This window comes from Oncorhynchus masou, chromosome 1, assembly GCF_036934945.1.
Source record: "Oncorhynchus masou masou isolate Uvic2021 chromosome 1, UVic_Omas_1.1, whole genome shotgun sequence".
NCBI lineage: Eukaryota > Metazoa > Chordata > Actinopteri > Salmoniformes > Salmonidae > Oncorhynchus > Oncorhynchus masou.
This window is the reverse complement of record NC_088212.1, coordinates 70,402,917-70,423,873: the sequence shown is the minus strand read 5'-3', so window position 1 is coordinate 70,423,873 and position 20,957 is coordinate 70,402,917. Positions and strand designations below refer to the sequence as shown.

The window sequence follows — 20,957 nt, the reverse complement described above, 5'->3', positions numbered from 1 at the left end:
ACTCGTTCAATAAAGAAGTGGTCAGATGACGCAGATGCTAAGCTACAGGACTGTTTTGCTAGCACAGACTGGAATATGTTCCGGGATTCCTCCGATGGCATTGAGGAGTACACCACATCAGTCACTGGCTTCATCAATAAGTGCATCGTCGATGTTGTCCCCACAGTGACTGTACGTACATACCCCAACCAGAAGCCATGGATTACAGGCAACATCCGCACTGAGCTAAAGGGTAGAGCTGCCGGCTTCAAGGAGCGGGACTCTAACACGGACACTTATATGAAATCCCACTACGCCATCAGACGAACCATCAAACAGGCAAAGTGCCAACACAGGACTAAGATTGAATCGTACTACACCGGCTCCAACGCTCGCCGAATGTGGCAGGGCATGCAAATTATTACAGACTACAAAGGGAAGCACAGCCGCGAGCTGCCCAGTGACACGATCCTACCAGATGAGCTAAATCTCTTCTATGCTCGCTTCACACTGACTCTGTACCGGTACCACCTGTACAGTTGAAGTCCAAAGTTTAAATACACCATAGCCAAATACATTTAAACTCAGTTTTTCACAATTCCTGACATTTAGTCCGAGTAACAATTCCTTGTATTAGGTCAGTTAGGATCACCACTTTATTTTAAGAATGTGAAATGTCAGAATAATAGTAGAGAAAATTATGTATTTCAGCTTTTATTTTTTTCATCTTTCATCACATTCCCAGTGGGTCAGAAGTTTACATACACTCAATTCGTATTTGGTAGCATTGCCTTTAAATTGTTTAACTTGGGTCAAGTGTTTTGGGTAGCCTTCCACAAGCTTCCCACAATAAGTTTGGTGAATTTCGGCCCATTCCTCCTGACAGAGCTGGTGTAACTGAGTCAGGTTTGTAGGCCTCCTTGCTCGCACACGCTTTTTCAGTTCTGCTCACACATTTTCTATATGATTGAGGTCAGGGCTTTGTGATGGCCACTCCAGTACCTTGACTTTGTTGTCCTTAAGCCATTTTGCCACAACTCTGGAAGTATGCTTGGGGTCATTGTCCATTTGGAAGAACCATTTGCGACCAAGCTTTAACTTCCTGACTGATGTCTTGAGATGTTGCTTCAATATATCCTCATAATTTTCCTACCTCATGATGCCATCTATTTTGTGAAGTGCACCAGTCCCTTCTGCAGTTATGCACCCCCACAACATGATGCTGCCACCCCCGTGCGTCACGGTTGGGATGGTGTTCTCCGGCTTTTAAGCCTCCCCCTTTTTCCTCCAAACATAATGGTCATTATGGCCAAACAATTCTATTTTTGTTTCATCAGATCAGAGGACATTTCTCCAAAAAGTACGATCTTTGTACCCATCTGCAGTTGCAAACCATAGTCTGGCTATGTTATGGCGGTTTTGGAGCAGTGGCTTCTTCCTTGCTGAGCGGCCTTTCAGGTTATGTCGATATAGGACTCGTTTTACTGTGGATATAGATACTTTTGTATCTGTTTCCTCCAGCATCTTCACATGGTCCTTTGCTGTTGTTCTGGGATTGATTTGCACTTTTCGCACCAAAGTACGTTCATCTCTAGGAGACAGAACGCATCTCCTTCCTGAGCGCTATGACGGCTGTGTGGTCCCATGGTGTTTCTACTTGCCTACTATTGTTTGTACAGATGAACGTGGTACCTTCAGGCGTTTGGAAATTGCTCCCAAGGATGAACCTTGGGTCTTGGCTGATTTATTTTTATTTTCCCAAGCAAAGAGGCACTGAGTTTGAAGGTAGGCCTTGAAATACATCCACAGGTACATTGACTCAAGTGATGTCAATTAGCCTATCAGAAGCTTCTAAAGCCATGACATTATTTTCTGGAATTTTCCTAACTGTTAAAAGGCACAGTCAACTTAGTGTATGTAAACTTCTGACCCACTGGAATTGTGATAGAGTAAATTATAATTTAAATAATCTGTCTGTAAACAATTGTTGGAAAAATTACTTGCACAAAGTAGATGTCCTACCCAACTTGCCAAAACTATAGTTTGATAACAAGACATTTGTGGAGTGGTTGAAAAACAAGTTTTAATGACTCCAACCTAAGTGTATGTAAACTTCCGACTTAACTGTATATAGCCTCGCTACTGTTATTTTTTATTTATCTACTGTTTACCTAATACCTATTTTTACCTAACTGCACTGTTGTTTAAAGACTTGTAAGTAAGCGTTTCACTGTAAGGTCTAAACCTGTTGTATTCGGCGCACGTGACAAATAAACTTTGATTTGATTGGCCCCTCCATACGTTCTGTGTGTCGTGATCCAGTGCATCAGCCTAGCTGGTCTGTGCTGTGACCTGTATATGTCGCTTTCCTCTACAGCTTGGCTGCAAGTGAGACACTGACTCAATAGGCCTCTCCCTACAGTCAACAGGCCTTCCTCATCTCTATGCTTCCCACATGAGAAAATACTACAGTTTACTATAGAATACTACATAGAATTCTATAGTAAACTGTATAATAATATACTACACCCGTGTCCCTTGATCATGTGTAGTACTTACCATGGAATGTTGTAGTATACTGTAGAATACTATAGTAAATACTACAGTATTATCAGAAAAAAACCTGCAGTAAATACAACAGTAATGTCCACAAAAACACTACCCTTTTTCACTATAGTAAATACTACCGTATTTAATTTGCATACACCCTGCTCATTCCTCTCCTCCATATCACCATTTGTGCCAACCATAAGTGAGGAACCTACATGCCAAGTATAAACCATATATTGTATTCCCTACAGGTTATAGAAGAGAGCAGAAGTTCTGAGCTGTCCGTTCAGACTCCCAATCCTATTTACAGGTTATGGAAAATGTGCTATATTAGTATTTCTCCAAAAGGTTTCCTGAAGGAGAAAGCCTCCACTTCTATGCCAAAAATAAAACAAAAACACTACAGTAAATAAAGTATACTACAATATGTAAAGACACATCAATTACTAAGGTAAATAATACAGTTTCTTTTACCAGTATTTATACTGTGTGTTCTGTGATACTGTAGAAAGAGCTGCTCTGCTCAGGGCCCCTTCACACAGGCTCTAAGTGCTGAGGCATCGCCAGCATGTGATCCACCCAGCCGACTGGCCCCATATATTGTAGAAGAGAGAGCACAACAGCCTCCATCTCTCTAACCAGAGACATAGTCACTTCTCCTGTTTCTTCAAGAAATGCAGGTGTTTTCTTGGGATTGTTGATTTGTTTTTGAACGTGTCATATTTGCGGCACTCTCCACATTTCACCTGTTCCTCCTTGTCCTTCAAATCAATTGGCTCTAACCGTATGCACTAGTGTCTGCCTCCTTTTAGAACAGGGGTAAGCGACTAGATTTTGTTCAAGGCACCACACCTGACCATTTAAACTAATTGATCAGTTCAGTGATTGCCTAAACTCAACACACCTGGTCTTTCAGGTCGGTTAAATCCAAAACATGAAGTGCCTGCGACACTCCAGGACCAGGGTTGCCTACATGTTTTAGACCATGCAGATAAGTATGTAATTGGAAGGCCTTCAGCAGACTATCTTGTAGATCAGCGGTGTCACTCATTCCATTAGGGCCTAGCCCTAGTATCTGCTGTTTTTTCCTTTCAATTAAGACCTAGACAACCAGGTGAGGGGAGTTCCTTACTAGTCAGTGACCTTAATTCCAAGGGAGGAGAAAAAAACTCAGACACGCAACCCCTCTGTGGAATCAGTTTGACACTTGTTGTAGATCATCCACCATCTTAGCTCCTCACAGCCTGTTCTATCCAGCCTCCACCCATGCTGCCCAAGGTGTGCCTCAACCTCCAGGGGACTGAGATCCAGTATTTTTATCCAGCATCTAGGTCACCTCCACATGGGACTGTCATGCAGTGGAGTCCAAGTTCAACAAGGCTCTGCTTTATCCTATTTTTCGAGAAGACCCCTAGTCATTGTACTGCAATACACTGTTCCGGTTTCCACTAAAAACAACCTCAGAAACCCTGAACACAGTGTAGCAAAACAAGATGGTGTATAATATTATTCATGTTTAATATCCCAAAACAAGTCAGAAAAAACTAATTACAAAGTAGGCTTGAACATGTTTATTATAAGAAATTAAGGGCTATTCGTCATCAGTTTATGAGACACTTTATTTCACCCATTCAACTTAGTGGTCTGTCTGGGAGGTTTTTATCAACAGGATAAATCAACAGGAGGCCATGAGTTGGTCAGAGGGCTTAGGGAGGTGGGGCTAACAGTTAGCAAAGACAGTGAGAGCAGGGAGGGGTATAGTGAGGGAAGGTTATACAGTACAGTGTACATGAGGCAGATAATAACCCTGCTACACATAGACAAAGCTCTTGTCAGCTGGGTTTACACAAGCTTCTTCCAAGGTGTTCACCGGGCCTGGCTCTCTGACTCTTCCTCATCGTCTTCATACATCTCTCCCTCCTCCTCGGTGGTGGCGTCCTGGTACTGCTGGTACTCTGACACCAGGTCGTTCATGTTGCTCTCTGCCTCGGTGAACTCCATCTCGTCCATGCCCTCTCCGGTGTACCAGTGCAGGAACGCCTTGCGGCGAAACATGGCGGTGAACTGCTCAGAGATGCGTTTGAATAGCTCCTGGATGGCCGTGTTGTTCCCGATGAAGGTGGCGGACATCTTGAGACCGCGGGGCGGGATGTTACAGACGGCCACTTTGACGTTGTTGGGGATCCATTCAACAAAGTAGCTGCTGTTCTTACTCTGGATGGCCAACATCTGTTCGTCCACCTCCTTCATGGACATCTGACCACGGAACACCATGGCCACAGTCAGGTAGCGTCCGTGACGCGGGTCGCAAGCGGCCATCATGTTCTTGGCGTCAAACAACTGCTGGGTGAGCTCGGGCACAGACAGTGCATTGTAGCACGCACTGCCACGCGCCGTGAGGGGGGCGAAGCCAGGCATGAAGAAGTGCAGACGGGGGAAGGGCACCATGTTGACAGCCAGTTTACGGAGGTCAGCATTGAGCTGGCCGGGGAAGCGGAAGGAGGTAGTAACACCGCTCATAGTGGCCGACACCAGGTGGTTGAGGTCGCCGTAGGTGGGCGTGGGGAGCTTGAGCGTACGGAAGCAGATGTCATAAAGCGCCTCGTTGTCAATGCAGTAGGTTTCATCTGTGTTCTCCAGCAGCTGATGGATGGACAGGGTGGCATTGTAGGGCTCCACCACTGTGTCTGATACTTTAGGGGAGGGCACCACGCTGAAGGTGTTCATGATGCGGTCAGGGTACTCTTCCCGGATCTTGCTGATGAGCAGGGTCCCCATGCCAGAGCCTGTGCCCCCTCCGAGGGAGTGGGTGAGCTGGAAGCCCTGGAGACAGTCACAGTTCTCACATTCCTTTCTGACTACGTCCAGTACTGAGTCCACCAGCTCTGCTCCCTCTGTGTAGTGGCCCTTGGCCCAGTTGTTACCAGCTCCACTCTGACCTATAGGGCAACAACACACTTCAAGACAGAGCTTCAGCAGTTATCAACACTGCATTTGTACAGGAGCTACACATTTACATAATGTTGTAATGACATTTGGGAGCATTTACTGTAAGTAAATAAAAGCAAATGTCAATGGAAATATTACATCAAACTATTTATGTTGTTAGTGATAATGACAGAAGAGACTGTAAATGGCAGATTGTGGTTAGGCCGTAACAGCCACTCTTCTAATGCTATCACTGAGCACTGTGGCCATATTTAACCCACGTTGGACAGACAGATACTGACCGAAGATGAAGTTGTCTGGTCTGAAGAGTTGTCCATAGGTCCCAGAGCGAACACTGTCCATAGTTCCTGGCTCCAGGTCTACTAGGATGGCCCTGGGGACGTACTTAGAGGCTGGGGAGAGACAGCAGATGACGCCCTAATAAATACTACTGTATATCACAGTCAAGTTCAGTACAATAGGATTAAAGTGGATATTCTCAAGTCTAGGTCATTACAAGTATTGAGCATCCGGGCTTTTAGTGTTGTGTTGTTTCTGGGCTTGTGTAGATGTGTATTTAGTTCCAGTATCAGACTCACATGAGGCCTCATTGTAGTAGACACTGATCCTCTCCAGCTGCAGTGGGGAGTCGCCCTCATAGTTCCCTGTAGGGCTGATGCCATGTTCATCACTGATCACCTCCCAGAACTGCAGAACACAAAGACACAAACATTACCAGTAAAAACATAGTTCTATACAAGCAAAGTGGATGGAAACTTCTCAGCAGATTTATAGTCGGGACCATATTGAAGTATCACTGGGGTACTTGGGAGGTGAATTAATGGGGGGCTCTAGTAAAAACTGTGGGACAATGTAAGTTGGGATAGTGGGCATCTAGGCTTTGTCTGCCATCCGTCCTGGGTTCTGCTCCATGACCTCATTTAAGCCAACAGTTAATCCAGCTGTCTCCACCCTCCCCCAGGGCCACAAGAATCATACTGAGGTAGAGGCCCTCTCAGAGGGGAAAGACTCCATCTGGAGAGGCTCTCTCTGCTTCAACACAAACACACACATACATAAATATGCCTCCACACACGTACAGAAAGTGTGTTGCTAGGTTAAAAGACAAGAGGACACTGCCTAATGTAGTCCCCTTGATCACTTCAAATATGTATACTGTCACTGAGTATATAGCCCAGTGTGTGTGTGTGTGTTTATCAGACAGAGAGACAGACAAAGGGAGACAGACAGAGACCCATGAAAGTCTAAAATAGAACACAGACAGACCCCCGCAGGCCAACACAGTCATCACTATCAAGGGCAAACACAGGACACGTACTTGGAAGGAGGATGCCAAATGGCCATATCAAATCATAGGTTAGATGCTGTCAATTTTATTGTGCTAATCTCAGTTTCTCATTACTATGCAATAGAAGGTCCTTATCTGCAAAGTGCTGTTCTCCTTTAAGCAAAAAACACCATCTGGGCATTCACTAAAAGCAGACAAACACCAAAACGATACTGTGCACAATAACAATGATCACTCAAGTCCCATATCAATCCCATATTGGTATCAGTGTGTTAATCCCATATCTGTGTCACTCAACATCCAGCCAGATGGAGTGACATTAATCCCATATTGGTATCAGTGTGTTAATCCCATATCTGTGTCACTCAACAGCCAGCCAGATGGAGTGACATTAATCCCATATTGGTATCAGTGTGTTAATCCCATATCTGTGTCACTCAACAGCCAGCCAGATGGAGTGACATTAATCCCATATTGGTATCAGCGTGTTAATCCCATATCTGTGTCACTCAACAGCCAGCCAGATGGAGTGACATTAATCCCATATTGGTATCAGCGTGTTAATCCCATATCTGTGTCACTCAACAGCCAGCCAGATGGAGTGACATTAATCCCATATTGGTATCAGTGTGTTAATCCCATATCTGTGTCACTCAACAGCCAGCCAGATGGAGTGACATTAATCCCATATGGTGTCAGTGTGTTGACAATAATGACCTTTCCTCTATCCGGCTGTCTAGACTGCTGTGACCAAGGGCACCACACCCAGTATGAAGACTATTTTAGGTCTGAGTTCCGACAATGGTGTCCCTCTTCCTCTCCCCAGGTGAAGTACTCTCTCCCTCTACTCCGCAGAAGATACTCCTTAGTTCTCTAATTATCTATCCTGTCCCAAACAGATGTCCCCTGCCATCGAAATCAGTGATTAGGAGTTCCTCTTGTTCCTTAATTATGGCTCTGTAACTCAATCTGGCAATATCTCTTCTAGGGGACAAACAAAGAAACAGACAATAAATCCAAAAGGGAGAGACAGAGAGATTAAAGGGAAACCGCTAGACAGCGATAGAGAAATACAGAGTTAGATGACTAAAGACTATGTAGGGAATTTCTGCTCTCTCATTCTCAGTTACGATCGCTACACTGGCAAAAGTGTAGATTTCTTCCGTTGTTATCTGACTTTATCATGTACTGCATTAGCAATGGCAGATGTGTGGTGCTAGTAGACAGCCTGCCATATAATAGTTGAGCATCAAAATGAGGTCACCATTGCAGTATATTAGATGACAAAAAGTCCCACTCCCAACACACTCTCCCCCTCCCCATCTCTCTGGGTTTATCTTTGTTGGGAGTAACCTGAGCATTATGACAAGTCATTTTCCCAACAACTGCCCCATTAGAGAAACAGTGGTCAGAATCAGCAAAAGAGCCGAGTCACTAGTGAAATACTCCAGAAGGGAGTGAAGAAAAGTGGACACATGACACGTTCACTTGTTCAGCTGTGGTCAAACAAGTATGTTTCAGCTGATGCTGTAGTTGTAGATTTGGTTCTGGGTAATGATGATTATGGTGATGAGGCTGATTATGATGAGGAGGAGGTTACGTAGCTGTCCGAAATCACTACGGGGGCACCCGAGGCTCAGGAAAGGCTGCCTTACATGTTATGAATAATAAATATGCTCATCAGGTTGACGAGACAGTATCATTAGCCCCCCTATGTCTTTCACTCTGAAATGATTTCCATTTCTGATCCACCATGTTGAACAAATCCATGATAAATCGTCTCCAGCTCCAGTAGAGACTCACAGATCATAGTGAACTAATGTAGGCTATCCCCAGATGGGCAAAACAGAACAAAGGAGAAGAAGAACTCTAGACCGGTTTAGTTTTAGATGGTCACATACAACATCACCTGATTGGCTAGCTGTAAGTGCATGTGATGTCATCCAAAACAGAGCAACAACAAAATAAGAAATGGTCAACTTTAGTCTAAAAAAAAAACTGCCTCACAGTCACGGACCATAAAAAAACGCATTACAGTTTAGACTGAAAAGCTTTCAGCATTTGGGCAATACCCTTCCTGAAGACTCACTGTCTAATAGACCATCAAACCTGAAAGCAACCCAAACCACTAGTCAGTGCGATTGTAGGATATCTGCAGTGGTAATTTAGGACCAGTTATCATAATTTGATCCTCAGTTAACAAAACTTGGATTAACTGATCCATTCAGTTTGCTGCGAAGTCAAACATGTCATATATGTCTATCTATATAGGCGATCAACTACCACATCTACTGGAGGCTGGCATGCTGCTTAGAGAAAGAGAGATATACTTGTCATTGTGACAGTGGCCTGTAAACTGTGCTCGGCCCTCAGTGGAGTGTTTGCGCAGCGGGACCAGCCCCAACAGTCCGAGCCTTTGTCTGCCCCCCCTGCAGTCCACCCAAGGGCGTGGTGGTTTTCAACAGTGTCTCACCACGCCTTTCTGTGCATCAACACTCGCAGTTTACCAAAGATGGTGGATCTCTGGCCGTTTACCATTAAAACAAATGGTCACAGTTCCGGTCTGGTTAAGGTGTGGGCTCTCCCATAGGCACCATTGCGACAGCATCTGGGTCACGTCTGTTTACTCTATTGACTGTATATGACCCAGAAAAAAGGAGCGAGTGAAATGCCTCACTTCCTTTCCGGTCTCTGAGTTTAGTTCCATCTACCCAAACTACGCATCTATTGCAATCTGCGACACAGGCGGGGATCCCAAACGATTCAACTAACCTAACGTTACTGAGTAAACCCGCTGCCCCACAACTTCGGTATAACTACATATATACGAATGCATTACATTTAAAAAAAGATTATCACAATGCTTTAAAATGGCACAACGGCACTTGCGTAAAAATATTATAACGGTTAAACTAGTCAGCTGTTGGGAAAATGATTTTGTTTATACCTTGGCTCCGATTTGGTTGCCACACTGGCCGGCTTGAAGGTGAACTATTTCCCTCATCCTGTCCTCTGTGTGTTATGTTCGTCTTCTTGTGGATGTGGGCGAGTCGGAGAGAGCGCTGATCCCAGTCGCACACGGAAGCAAAGGGATTGGTATGTGCTGAGTAGAGGTTTTATCTTGCGCAGGTCTGCTGTGTGGCGAAACGGGTAGTATGTTCCACCAATTGCTGACGTCATCTATGTCCTGGAGAGAGACGGTCGCTGACCAATGGCAGACATCTGCGACAGAGCATCCCAGTGTGTGAGTCAGGGAAAAACTAACAGGACGCGGCTGACTTGCAAACTTGCAAACCGATATTTATTTTCGAATTGGTTAACATTTGATAAAGGTTAAGGTAAGGGTCAGTAATAGATTTTGGCTATTCGTGGCTGTCAAAGGGATGCTGGTCAGAAACACACATGTACGCGCGCGCGCACACACACACACACACACACACACACACACACACACACACACACACACACACACACACACACACACACACACACACACACACAAACAAACAACAACAACAACACAGCTTAGTTAGATGTCAGGGTGATGAGAGAGGAAAGAAAATGATCTTAAACACTGAACAGTGTTACTGATTCTTGCTCTGTGTGCACATAGTCTTGTGGCATGGTGCATTTTTTCTATAGACGAGGAGCTACATAACCTTAATGACAGAGATCAACAATTTCTTACAGAAAAATATATATTTTCCCAAAGTCAGTCTCTTAACTGTAATCTCAGAAACATTAAGATTCAGTATCGGCAGATTCAGGGAGGAAGAAGAGTGGAGCACAGTGAACACTGATGACCACAACCTTGCTGTGGACCTTATTAGCATGAACACTGCAATCATTATACAGTGAATAGTCTGGTCCAAGGATGTTTTATCTATGCCTCAACTCTCTGCAGTCTCTGCCCGCTGAGATATGCAATGATTGCTGAGTCAGGTAGCAGTTGTGGTTAAGTGCTCTGAGGAAGACTCCAGGGGCGCTCCTCATGGACAGATGGTCTGCCTATGAAGCAGGTCCTGTTTGTGTACTTGTTTGTTTGTGTGCACGTGTGTGTATGAGACATCTACAGTACATGCATACGGTACATCTCACACTGTAAGTTGTGTCTGTTCCAGTAGCCGTGTGTTCTGATTTCCAGAAACACGATTGTGATGGGCCATTAGTCTCTTTGGACGTCTGGGCCTGCTTTGTCTTCACACAGCGCCTGTGGAGAGGATGACAAGCCAACAGCCGTGAAACCAACAGCTGAGGAACCTCTACTCAGAGCCCAGAGACCAGTATGAGGCAGCCACCCCAGCCCCCTCCTCTCTGCCCCCTCAGTGTCTGCCAACCACTGCTGCTTAGCAACTAGATCCACACAATGTGAGCGAGTCTCCATCGCTAATCAGCCACACAGTGTGGGATAGCTGCTGATTTCCTGTTCGTCTGCTAATACAGCTGAGATAACTGTGCTTTAGCAGAGGGGCGTTCACCTGTTAGAACATCAATAAACCATAGTGTCCCTCTAAAGATGACACTAACACCAATGATTACGTTACTGACCACACTGCCATAGACAAGGGAGTGGAAAACTAGATCAGAGGGATTATGTATGGAATCCGACTAGGTTTGAGAGCTGAAAGTTGAATCATGGACTATGTTACTGTTCTTAAATCCCAAAAGTATCCACATCCTGTGGGTCTCCAAGACCACGTCTGTAGAACACTGGCCCATGCACTGATAATTCTGGGGGTAGTGAGATAAACTGAGGCTAAATGTTTTGCCAGCACTGGTCAAGAGTTGCTTGTCCAACCCTCCCACGTCTCAAAGCCAATATGGCCATCTAGTGGTCAAAAACTGCCAGAGCCTCTCTAACATGTTTGATATAAAGGGCCCAAATAGTGGCACAGAGTGTGATGAAGCTGATCAAATTGATTCTACTGTCATATAACCCTCCTTCAAAATGATTAAATCATGCATCTCATAACTTATCTATCCTTCTCTGACGCTGCATCATGCCATTAAGGTTAGAGAGGAGCATTGCCATGATGAGTCACACAGCACCAGTGGACTTGATGACAGGGTTATCTGGTCAACAGTTATAAAATGGCAGTTCACATCATGAAGCACTGTTGATGAGACAGTATCCATCTTTGAAAGGCCTTAAGTGAGTTTAAGACTCACTTAATTTTTGGTTGATTCTGAGGACCCCTCTTATTTATGACAAAACCACTATTGAGATGTATTTTGAATGTCTGGAGGGAAATAAATTGGAAACCAATACGTCTGAATTAACCTCTGTATAACCTCTCACCTCAGAAAGGGATTGAATGTGGAGTTTTCGAAACCCACACAAACACAATTAAACTGGGCACTTGGTATGACCCCATACCTAACATTTTGTCTCCCTAAGAGTTTCAGACTGTCCTTTAACTAACCTCTCTTTAAAAATGAGCATACCAGCTAATTTCAGCATTTCCCAGTAATGTCTCACTTTCACATTAACCTATTGCTGACGAGAATACTGTAGTTAGATTTTCATGGAAGCTTCCATGCACAGAACTCAAACAAATACTTGTGCTATTTTTTTGATTGGGGTCGTATCATACAGTTGACAGTTTCATACTTATGTACAGTTGATTGTATAGACCATTGTTTAAAATATAACCTATACAGGGTGAGGCAGAAGGCATTAACAGGCAAGTAAGAATGTTGGTTACCTAATTCGATTCCAGTGTAACTAGGAGACATTGGGCTCAGACCAGACTTTCTTGGGGAAAACACGTACAGTATGGAGCCTGTACAATCAGGTCATTGTCAGGATTTCAAGCTCTCATTTGGATGCCAGCCACTAAATGATTACTGCACCCATCTCACCCCAACCTCAGTCATCCATCCATAACCCCTACATGTCTAATCGCCTCTATCGATGTTCTCTGATTGGATGTGGTGACCTCAGAGGCGAGGCAGGGTGACTGTGTGCATGCAGAGACACACGTACATAAGGGGTGTGTTCCAGATACACATTTTCTGAGCAGTTTTCTGCATAGACACTTCCATCATTTTTACATGGTTCCTGAGATGTTGCACTTCCACTGTCATTGTACTGATTTATGTGCACAGACCTGCATAGAATCCCTGTACTTGGAGTGCACCCAAGGTCAAAAGGGGCATGACTGATGTTACACTATGTCCACATTGACTTCATCATGTACTACACTAAAACCAAAACTATTATAAAGCACTATGATGAATTTGAGTTTGAAGAGGAAATATTCTTCATTTATATGACTCATTTGTCAGGAAGGGGTTTAAGCTTCCTCCATAGGTTGCAACAATGAGGGCAAGCAAGTTGGTTCTTCAAGCCAAAGCAGTGGAAGATGTGAACAGAGCGGCTTTGTGTAGCAGAGCTAATGGAGAAGACACCAGTTGAGCGTCAGCCCCCCCCCCCCCCTATTGCTTCAGTGAAGTGACAAGTATTCCTATTTGATGCCTAATAAAGGGCCCCCGCAAAAAAAATTGTTGATATGAAAGCCCTCTGTTATTACAGTGCATTCCAGGCGCTCAGTCCTCCCAAAATACACAGCCTACCCCAGGGCCCACAACGACTGGCTAACACGTGGAGAGGGTCCACAAAGTTCCAAAGGTTACAGTACCATCAGCACACTCTCAATCTCAGATGCTGCTCAACCACTTTTCTGTTTATTTGGTAGAAGGCTCCTGTCACATCTTTGCCTACAGCATATGGCTTTGGTTGATTTGGTTGCCAATTGAAGTCATTCAACATACAATAGTGCAAAGGAAATCTAGAAAGCTCACAGACAAACACGCTTTTCATTTCACCCCGAAGGAAAGGAACTAGGTGATTTGTCAAGGTTATGGTTCAAAGGCTTTGATTTTAAAACGGGTATCAGAAAATTATCCAACTTAATTAAGACGCCCATAAGCAGCTTTTAATTTTCTCCATCAGTTTAAAAATGTCTCCTTCCATTAGAAAGCACCCCGGGGTCAGCTAGTTGAATGGACCTTGTGTACCAGAGGGCAGCCTAACTAAAAATAAATGCATTTTAAAATACATTGGAAAACTGATTTGTCAATCCCATGATAGCAAGTATACAGCTGTATAGCCTGGCTCAAAACAAACTGTCCTCCTCTCTTCCTGGTCTTGTATCAGCCAGGCTAATACAGCTGTATATAATTGTATTCTTATATTAAAAATAGTGTCTCCAAATATATTGATACCTGAAATAGAAAAAGGAAGTCATTATTATATTTCAAAATGATTTAAGAAATTATTAAAAGTGATTGAGGCTTTCTTTGGAGGACTTAAAAGAGCAGTGGACTGTAGGCCTCGATAGAGACCTCTCCTCTTGTCTGAGAGAGGAGGCAGTTTGACAGACGGGCAGCCCAGGTTACACTGAGGACCCTCATATGGACAAGAGAGACACATACAGTATTTCAGAGGGAACTAAATTAATTCTCACATAACACTCACTTGTGGCTTGAGAAAAGTTTGAAATTACACTTCTGGACCAAAATATTTTTTTATTAAAATGTTTTTTTTTATCCACAGGATCACATGCTGACTAAAAGAAATGAGGATTGACATCAACAAACATTACATGATTAAGAAATGTATGGCATGCAATATGTACACTGTACATACAATAACAAGAGCAAAACATATTTTTTGATTAATTATGTTATTATTAGTATTGAAATAATAATAGTAATTATTAATTATCAATATTACAACAATATTATAGCAACAAATGATATGACAACAATAATGTTTTAATTATATTGTTATCATGTGTACTATCACTGTCCTCATTACTGATGCTGTTATTAAATAACACACCATCATGAAATAAAAAAATAAAAAATCCCAGAAATGTTCCATACACAAAAATAGCTTATTTCTCTCAAATGTTGTGCACAAATTTGTTTACATCCCTGTAAGTGAGCATTTTTCCTTTGCCAATATAATCTATCCACTTGACAGGTGTGACATATCAAGAAGCTGATTAAACAGCGGGATCATTACACAGGTGCAACTTGTGCCGGGGACAATAAAAGACCACTTTAAAATGTGTAGTTTTGTCACACAACACAATGCCACAGATGTCTCAAGTTTTGAGGGAGCATGCAATTGGCATGCTCACGACAGGAATGTCCACCAGAGCTGCTGCCAGAGAATTTAATGTCAATTTCTTTACCATAAGCTGCGACTAACGTTGCTTTAGAGAATTTGGCAGTATGTCCAACCGGCCTCACAACTGCAGACCCCGTGTAATCACGCCAGCCCCTCCACATCTGGCCTGGGTGGTGGGTGGGCCTGGCTGACAAGTGGTTGGGCCTATGCTCTACAAGGTACAACTATGGCTGCACTCCTGATTGGCTGGGCCTGGCTCCCCAGCGGGTGGGCCTGGCTGGCAAGTGGGTGGGCCTATGCTCTCCACAGCCCACCTATGGCTGCACCCCTGCCAAGTAATGTGAAATTCATAGATTAGGGCCTAATGAATTTACTTCAAATGACTGATTTCCTTATACAAACTGTAACTCAGTAAAATCTTAGAAATTGTTGCATGTTGTGTTTATATTTTTGTTCAGTACATATCAGTACAATTTGACCATAGCAAGACCATATGTTGAAATAAGGTAAAAAGTAATCAAATGTACACATTTACAATGAGATAAGTTTGAGCCTTTGTTTTTACACATAGCCATAAAATAGCATGGATTGTTTAAAGAGATGAATATTGATACCCTCGAGGCTTTTGAAAATGTTATGAATATGTTGAAACATTCAAAGTATTCAGTACATCCATAACACAATTAAAAAACATGCCAAGCCTACATTACATGGGCTACTTGTGAAATAAACATTGAAATAAACATTTTGTTTCTGTCTATGCATACATTATTATTTGCATTAAAATGGTGAGGATAATCTTAAAATGTCTGATCTGTTTTAAGATTACAGTAAAACTTTTTACACAAAATCCCAAAGATTTATAGGCAATTTTCATCAAAGGCCTAAATCATACCGTGAAGCGTCTTTGTACATACATGGAAATGGGATGTTTACAAATAATGAGTGAATAAATAAAAATACAACTCTCTATATAGACCAATTAGGCTATTATTGGACTTCACAATGCACTAATTTTATTTTATCAAAACGTGACAGAATTGTTCTCTTGTACAAAACAACTTCATGACTAATTTTTGTGCATCTTTATTTGGCTCCATACAAAGCATCAGGGCTCGTGTATATCCTTAGGCCCATGGATTTTCCTTCAACAATAGCCTCTTTCAAACAACATCCTTTTCCCAACAACATTCCGGGAAATTATTTCCTATTTTAAATAGAACACTTGCTATATCTTATTTAAAGTATATTTCCAGTGTTGGCTATATGATTAAAGCACAAATTACTAGTTGTCCTACATAGTACACTGTAAAATAATCATGTTGTTTTTATGCTAACTTACTGGCAGCCAGTTACCTGTAAATTACTTTTTTTTTTTTACAGTATGTTACCGTAAATTCCAAAGCAACTTTGTAGAGCATTACTATAAAGTTTACAGTAATGTACTGTTAAACCTAAGTTTCTTGGTACCTGAGAAAACTGGACCCGCAGCTTTTACAGACATTGACATCTTTGAAAAAGTTCTGTCAGTTACTGTTGTATGGAGATGATAACTACACAGCAAATTTGAGGGTGTTAAAATCTCAGTGTTGAGGTAAAAAGTGTTGTGAGTGTTATATCGGAGTGTTGATTCTGGTGGGGATAACACAAGTGGGATTGAAATTAAAAAACACCTGCAGTGAATAAATGAAGTTACGTGAATCACAGTGGAATCAACACTGTGTGGTGTTGTTGTTACTCGACTGTGTTGAGTTAATTTCCGTTAACTCTCTCAGATTGAAGACATGGGAGGGTCCTCATTATCATATTTCCCAGCATGCGTTGTTGCCGGTTGCTTTTTAGAATAGTTTGTTTTAATATCTAGACCTATGTTTCTGCATGCACCTTGATTGATTCATTCATCTTATACTAAACAAAGATAAATAAATAAAACATCTAACTAATCCAATCTGTAAGTAGTTGGCCTTATTTCACCCGTTATTGAGATGGTTGTTCCAGTTTAGATGGTTAAGGAAGTCTCATTTAACAATCTTCCCTACCGTGGCAGTCATTCAAACTGCAGTTGTGGATGTTGGATATCCAAACTGACTAGATTCCAATAGGAATTATACCACACTTTGAAAGACAGAATAATGTGACTTGCTAATGTGGCCTGTACTGGGCACAGACTTCAAATCAATGTTTACGCCATGTTGGTTCAACATAATTTAAAAAAGGTAATGTATATGTATTAACATAAATAATTACATTTTTATGATCAAATATTCACTTTGTCACTCACTTGGTGAAGGCTAGAAAACTAAAAGCCATCGAATGCAACAATAATTTCTCTGTCACTAACAAATACACAAAACAAATAGTAACACTGGGAAATAAATGTGCAGTCTTTACACCCTAAAATAACACTCCAAAATGAGTTACTGTAACACCATAGGTGTTAATTCGCTAACACTGAGAAAGTGTAACAGCATCAGCTCATATAAAGTGTTAATTTAAGTCGGAATTTGCAACACCCATTGTGCTAGGGATGTTGATTCATCAACACATTGAAAAGTGTTTAGTTTAACACAAGGCTATTTGAGATGGTTACATATGATTTCCAAGAAAGTGATACATTTAACACTGTGGGTGTTACAATTCTGATCACACATTTGCTGTGTATAATTAGATATAAATGCTTCAGAATATGATTCAAGTATTTATTCGACACACAAGAATAGCACATATGTATGGCTTGGCCTGCAACATGGAAGAGGCCAGGGGTTGGTAAAAGGTCCCATACGTAGCTGTGCTGTTGTGCGCAATCCAACCTGAGGTCTCATTAACCATGCATTTCAGTTAATTCAACAACAACGGCAGGCATACGCCTAATAGTGCCGCAAATATCAAATAATATTTTATTCCTGAACAAATCCTGCAGTCACGTGAACTTCCATGGAAATAGACACTCAAGTATGGATTCGCATCGAAAGGTGACGCAGGAGCAGAAGAGCAGCTCCTTGAGTGTCTTGCGCAGCTCCTGGCTCCTATAGGCGTAGATGAGAGGGTCGATGAGCGAGTTACAGATGATGAGGATGAGAAAGAGGTTGAAGTAGCTGAAAAAGCAGGTGCAGAATGGGGTCGTGGGGCAGGTGAGGATGAGAATAAGGTGGAGGAAGAAGGGTCCCCAGCAGAGGATGAAGACCCCTAGCAGGATAGTGAGCGTGATGGCGCCCTTCATGCTCGTGCCCTGGCGGCGAGACTTGTAGATGGCCATGATGCGCCGCGAGTGCACGTGCGCCAGGATGAACATGTGCATGTAGAGCACAGCGGTGAAGACGAGAGTGATGCAGAAGAAGGTGACGAGGCATACAATGACGGCGGTGTGCGAGTGGTAGACAATAAAAAGTATGCTGGCGGTTATGCTGGTCAGCCACACCATCGCGATGATGGTCACGGCGCGCTGCGTGGTCATAATGCTGTGGTAACGCAGCGCGTAAAATATGGTGATGTATCGATCCGCGGCGATCGTGCACAGGAAGGACAGCGACGACACCACGGAGCTGCAGTTCATGATGTCGATGACGTTGTCCAGGTGCCGCAGCATTTCAGGTGTGACAACTAGCAGCCCGTGTTCGGTGAGCAACATGACTATGGTCTCCACCACGTTGGCGACGCTGACCAGCATGTCGGAGACGGCCAGGCAGCATATGAAGTAGTACATGGGCGAGTGCAGATTGCGGTTCTTGATGATGGCCAGCACCACTAAAATGTTCTCCACCAGACTAATGAGGCCCAACGTCAGGAACAGCTCCTGTGGAATGCGGAGCGAGCAGGTCGTAGAGTTCTGCTCCCTGGCGTTGGTGTTGTTGGTGCTGTTCTCACTGTACACGGTGAGGGTGCTCAGCTCCATGTGGTGGTGCATGATGAAGTTATGTTGAGAAGTGTTGTCCGCCATGTCTGCTACTCTTTGTTGTAATAGGCTGCTGAATGAGGTGGAAATAAAATGCCTTGAAATATTTTCTTTGTGGTCTCTATAGTGTAACAGAATTAACAAGTTATTCTACAGACATCATATCCTATTCAACTGGACTGTGACCGCAGGAAAAAAAGAGCACAAAATGTGAGGTGAAAGTCGTTTAGGTCACGTTTATGTCGCAACCCTGAAATTGGAGTGATATTTTCCCACAAATGGTCTCCAGAACGAACTTTAACACAGAGTGAAGAGCCCTGATGCTCACAGTGGAGAATCATCCATGTGAAATCGTCTCTTTCCCAAGTAACTGTTTAGATTCAAAGGTTTATCCAACTGTATTTTGCACATAGCCCATATATGGTATTTCCGAGTGATGAGAATCCTAGTCTGAGTCTGAATACAGCTACTTGGTGCTGGATCGCATGAGAGAAAATCCTCTACCATTTGGACGTCCAAGTAGGCTCCAAGCAATCCTAATGTGTGAACGGAGGCCTATCCAACTGAGCTCTCAGGCGCATAAAGTGACAGTGTGTTCTTAAAAGGGTCCACCGCCTCTCTAACTCCTCCTTTCTCATAGCGAAAGCCAACCGCATGATTCTCAGACTGACACAAACTCTAATGAACGCGTGATCCCGCATGGAAATATTTAACAAGGTTAGGGAGTAAAATGGATGGAGAGTGTGTAGTATGGATGTACTTACTAATCTCCTGAGCATAATTAAGTAATTCAAAGACGTAATTGAGAACATGTCCCCCAGCACTAAAATATTATTTACGGCGCACTGTGCACAACTGATGTGGATGTGGCCAATTGATTTAGACAAAGCATCCTTCACTTGCATCAAATACACTGTAAAAAAACATTAGGAACACCCATGGGACAGTCCACACACTATGGAAGGGCTATTACTACACATGCATCTGCCTCAGCCCTGTGTTTTAGGCCTTTAGCCTTTATCTTATCTAGGATGTGGTGGTCATGGTGTATTAAACATTATGAACACCTGCTCTTTCCATGACATAGTTTTCACCTGGTAAGTCTATGATCCCTTATTGATGTCACCTGTTAAATCCTCTTCAATCAATGTAGATGAAGGGCAGAAGACAGGTTAATTAAAGATGTTTAAGCCTTGAGACAATAGAGACATGGATTGTGTATGTGTGCCATTCAGAGGGTGAATGGGCAAGACGGTGCCAGGCGCACCGGGTTGAGTGTGTCTAGAACTGCAACGCTGCTGGGTTTTTCCACGCTCAACAGTTTCCCGTGTGTATCAAGACTGGTCCACCACCCAAAGGACACCCAGCTAACTTGACACAACTGTGGGAATAAGCATTGAAGTCAACATGGGCCAGTATGCCTGTGGAACGCTTTCGACACCTTGAAAAGGCCACGCCCCTATGAATTGAGGCTGTTCTGATGGCAAAAGGGGGTGCAACTCAATATGAGGAAAGGGATTCTTAATGGCAACAATAATCAGTTCATTTAAAAAATGACACGCTGCGCTCATTCCCCCGGCCTTTATCTGTATTTGGATGGGAACTTTATGCACAGTGCGCAATTGCAAATGCATTCATGATTATGTCTCAAACTGTTGCAGTCTTTTTCTACTCTGATATAATTGCGAAATACATGTGTAATTACAATAAAGTTTTAAGAATAAAGTTGTAAAGGCTCACAAACAAGATGTTTGTTCTCTGCCAGATCAACGGTAACGCGCGTTATTACCCAAAACAAATGGTAGGGGATTTGGATAGACAAACCCGATTGAATGGGTTGGTTCATTACGCACGAGGGTTTTTGTAGTGACCTAATTGCAGCAGAGCCATTAGGCATTTTGACACGTTTTGTGTGTGTATGTGTGTGGGGGACGACATGTCCTGTGTACGGAGCCAATTATGACAGAAGGGCGGGCTCTTTTCTCCGCTGCATTGAATCTGACGTTTTTTTTTAAATATCTTCCTTACAATCACTATTTGAGTAAATGTTTGAAACCCTTCGCCACACTACAAGCCGAGCCTCAGGTTAATGATGACGCAAGAAGCTGCCCTTCAGGGAACACGTAGGCTACAGTAGCCTGCCTACACATGGACAAATT

The 20,957-nt window shown here is 43.0% G+C and overlaps 1 protein-coding gene across 1 annotated transcript; it reads right to left on the bottom strand.

The window, feature by feature from the left end:
* Positions 1-4,085: 4,085 nt before the first annotated feature.
* On the bottom strand, positions 4,086-18,858 carry LOC135542678 (tubulin beta-3 chain-like). The gene is made up of 6 exons (XM_064969838.1): positions 17,828-18,858; positions 10,865-10,976; positions 9,714-9,776; positions 6,057-6,165; positions 5,760-5,870; positions 4,086-5,468 (listed from the first exon to the last, which is right to left on the bottom strand). The coding sequence occupies exons 1-6, from the start codon at positions 18,841-18,843 to the stop codon at positions 4,396-4,398; spliced, it is 2,484 nt and encodes an 827-aa protein (XP_064825910.1). The 5' UTR covers positions 18,844-18,858; the 3' UTR covers positions 4,086-4,395.
* Positions 18,859-20,957: the final 2,099 nt, after the last annotated feature.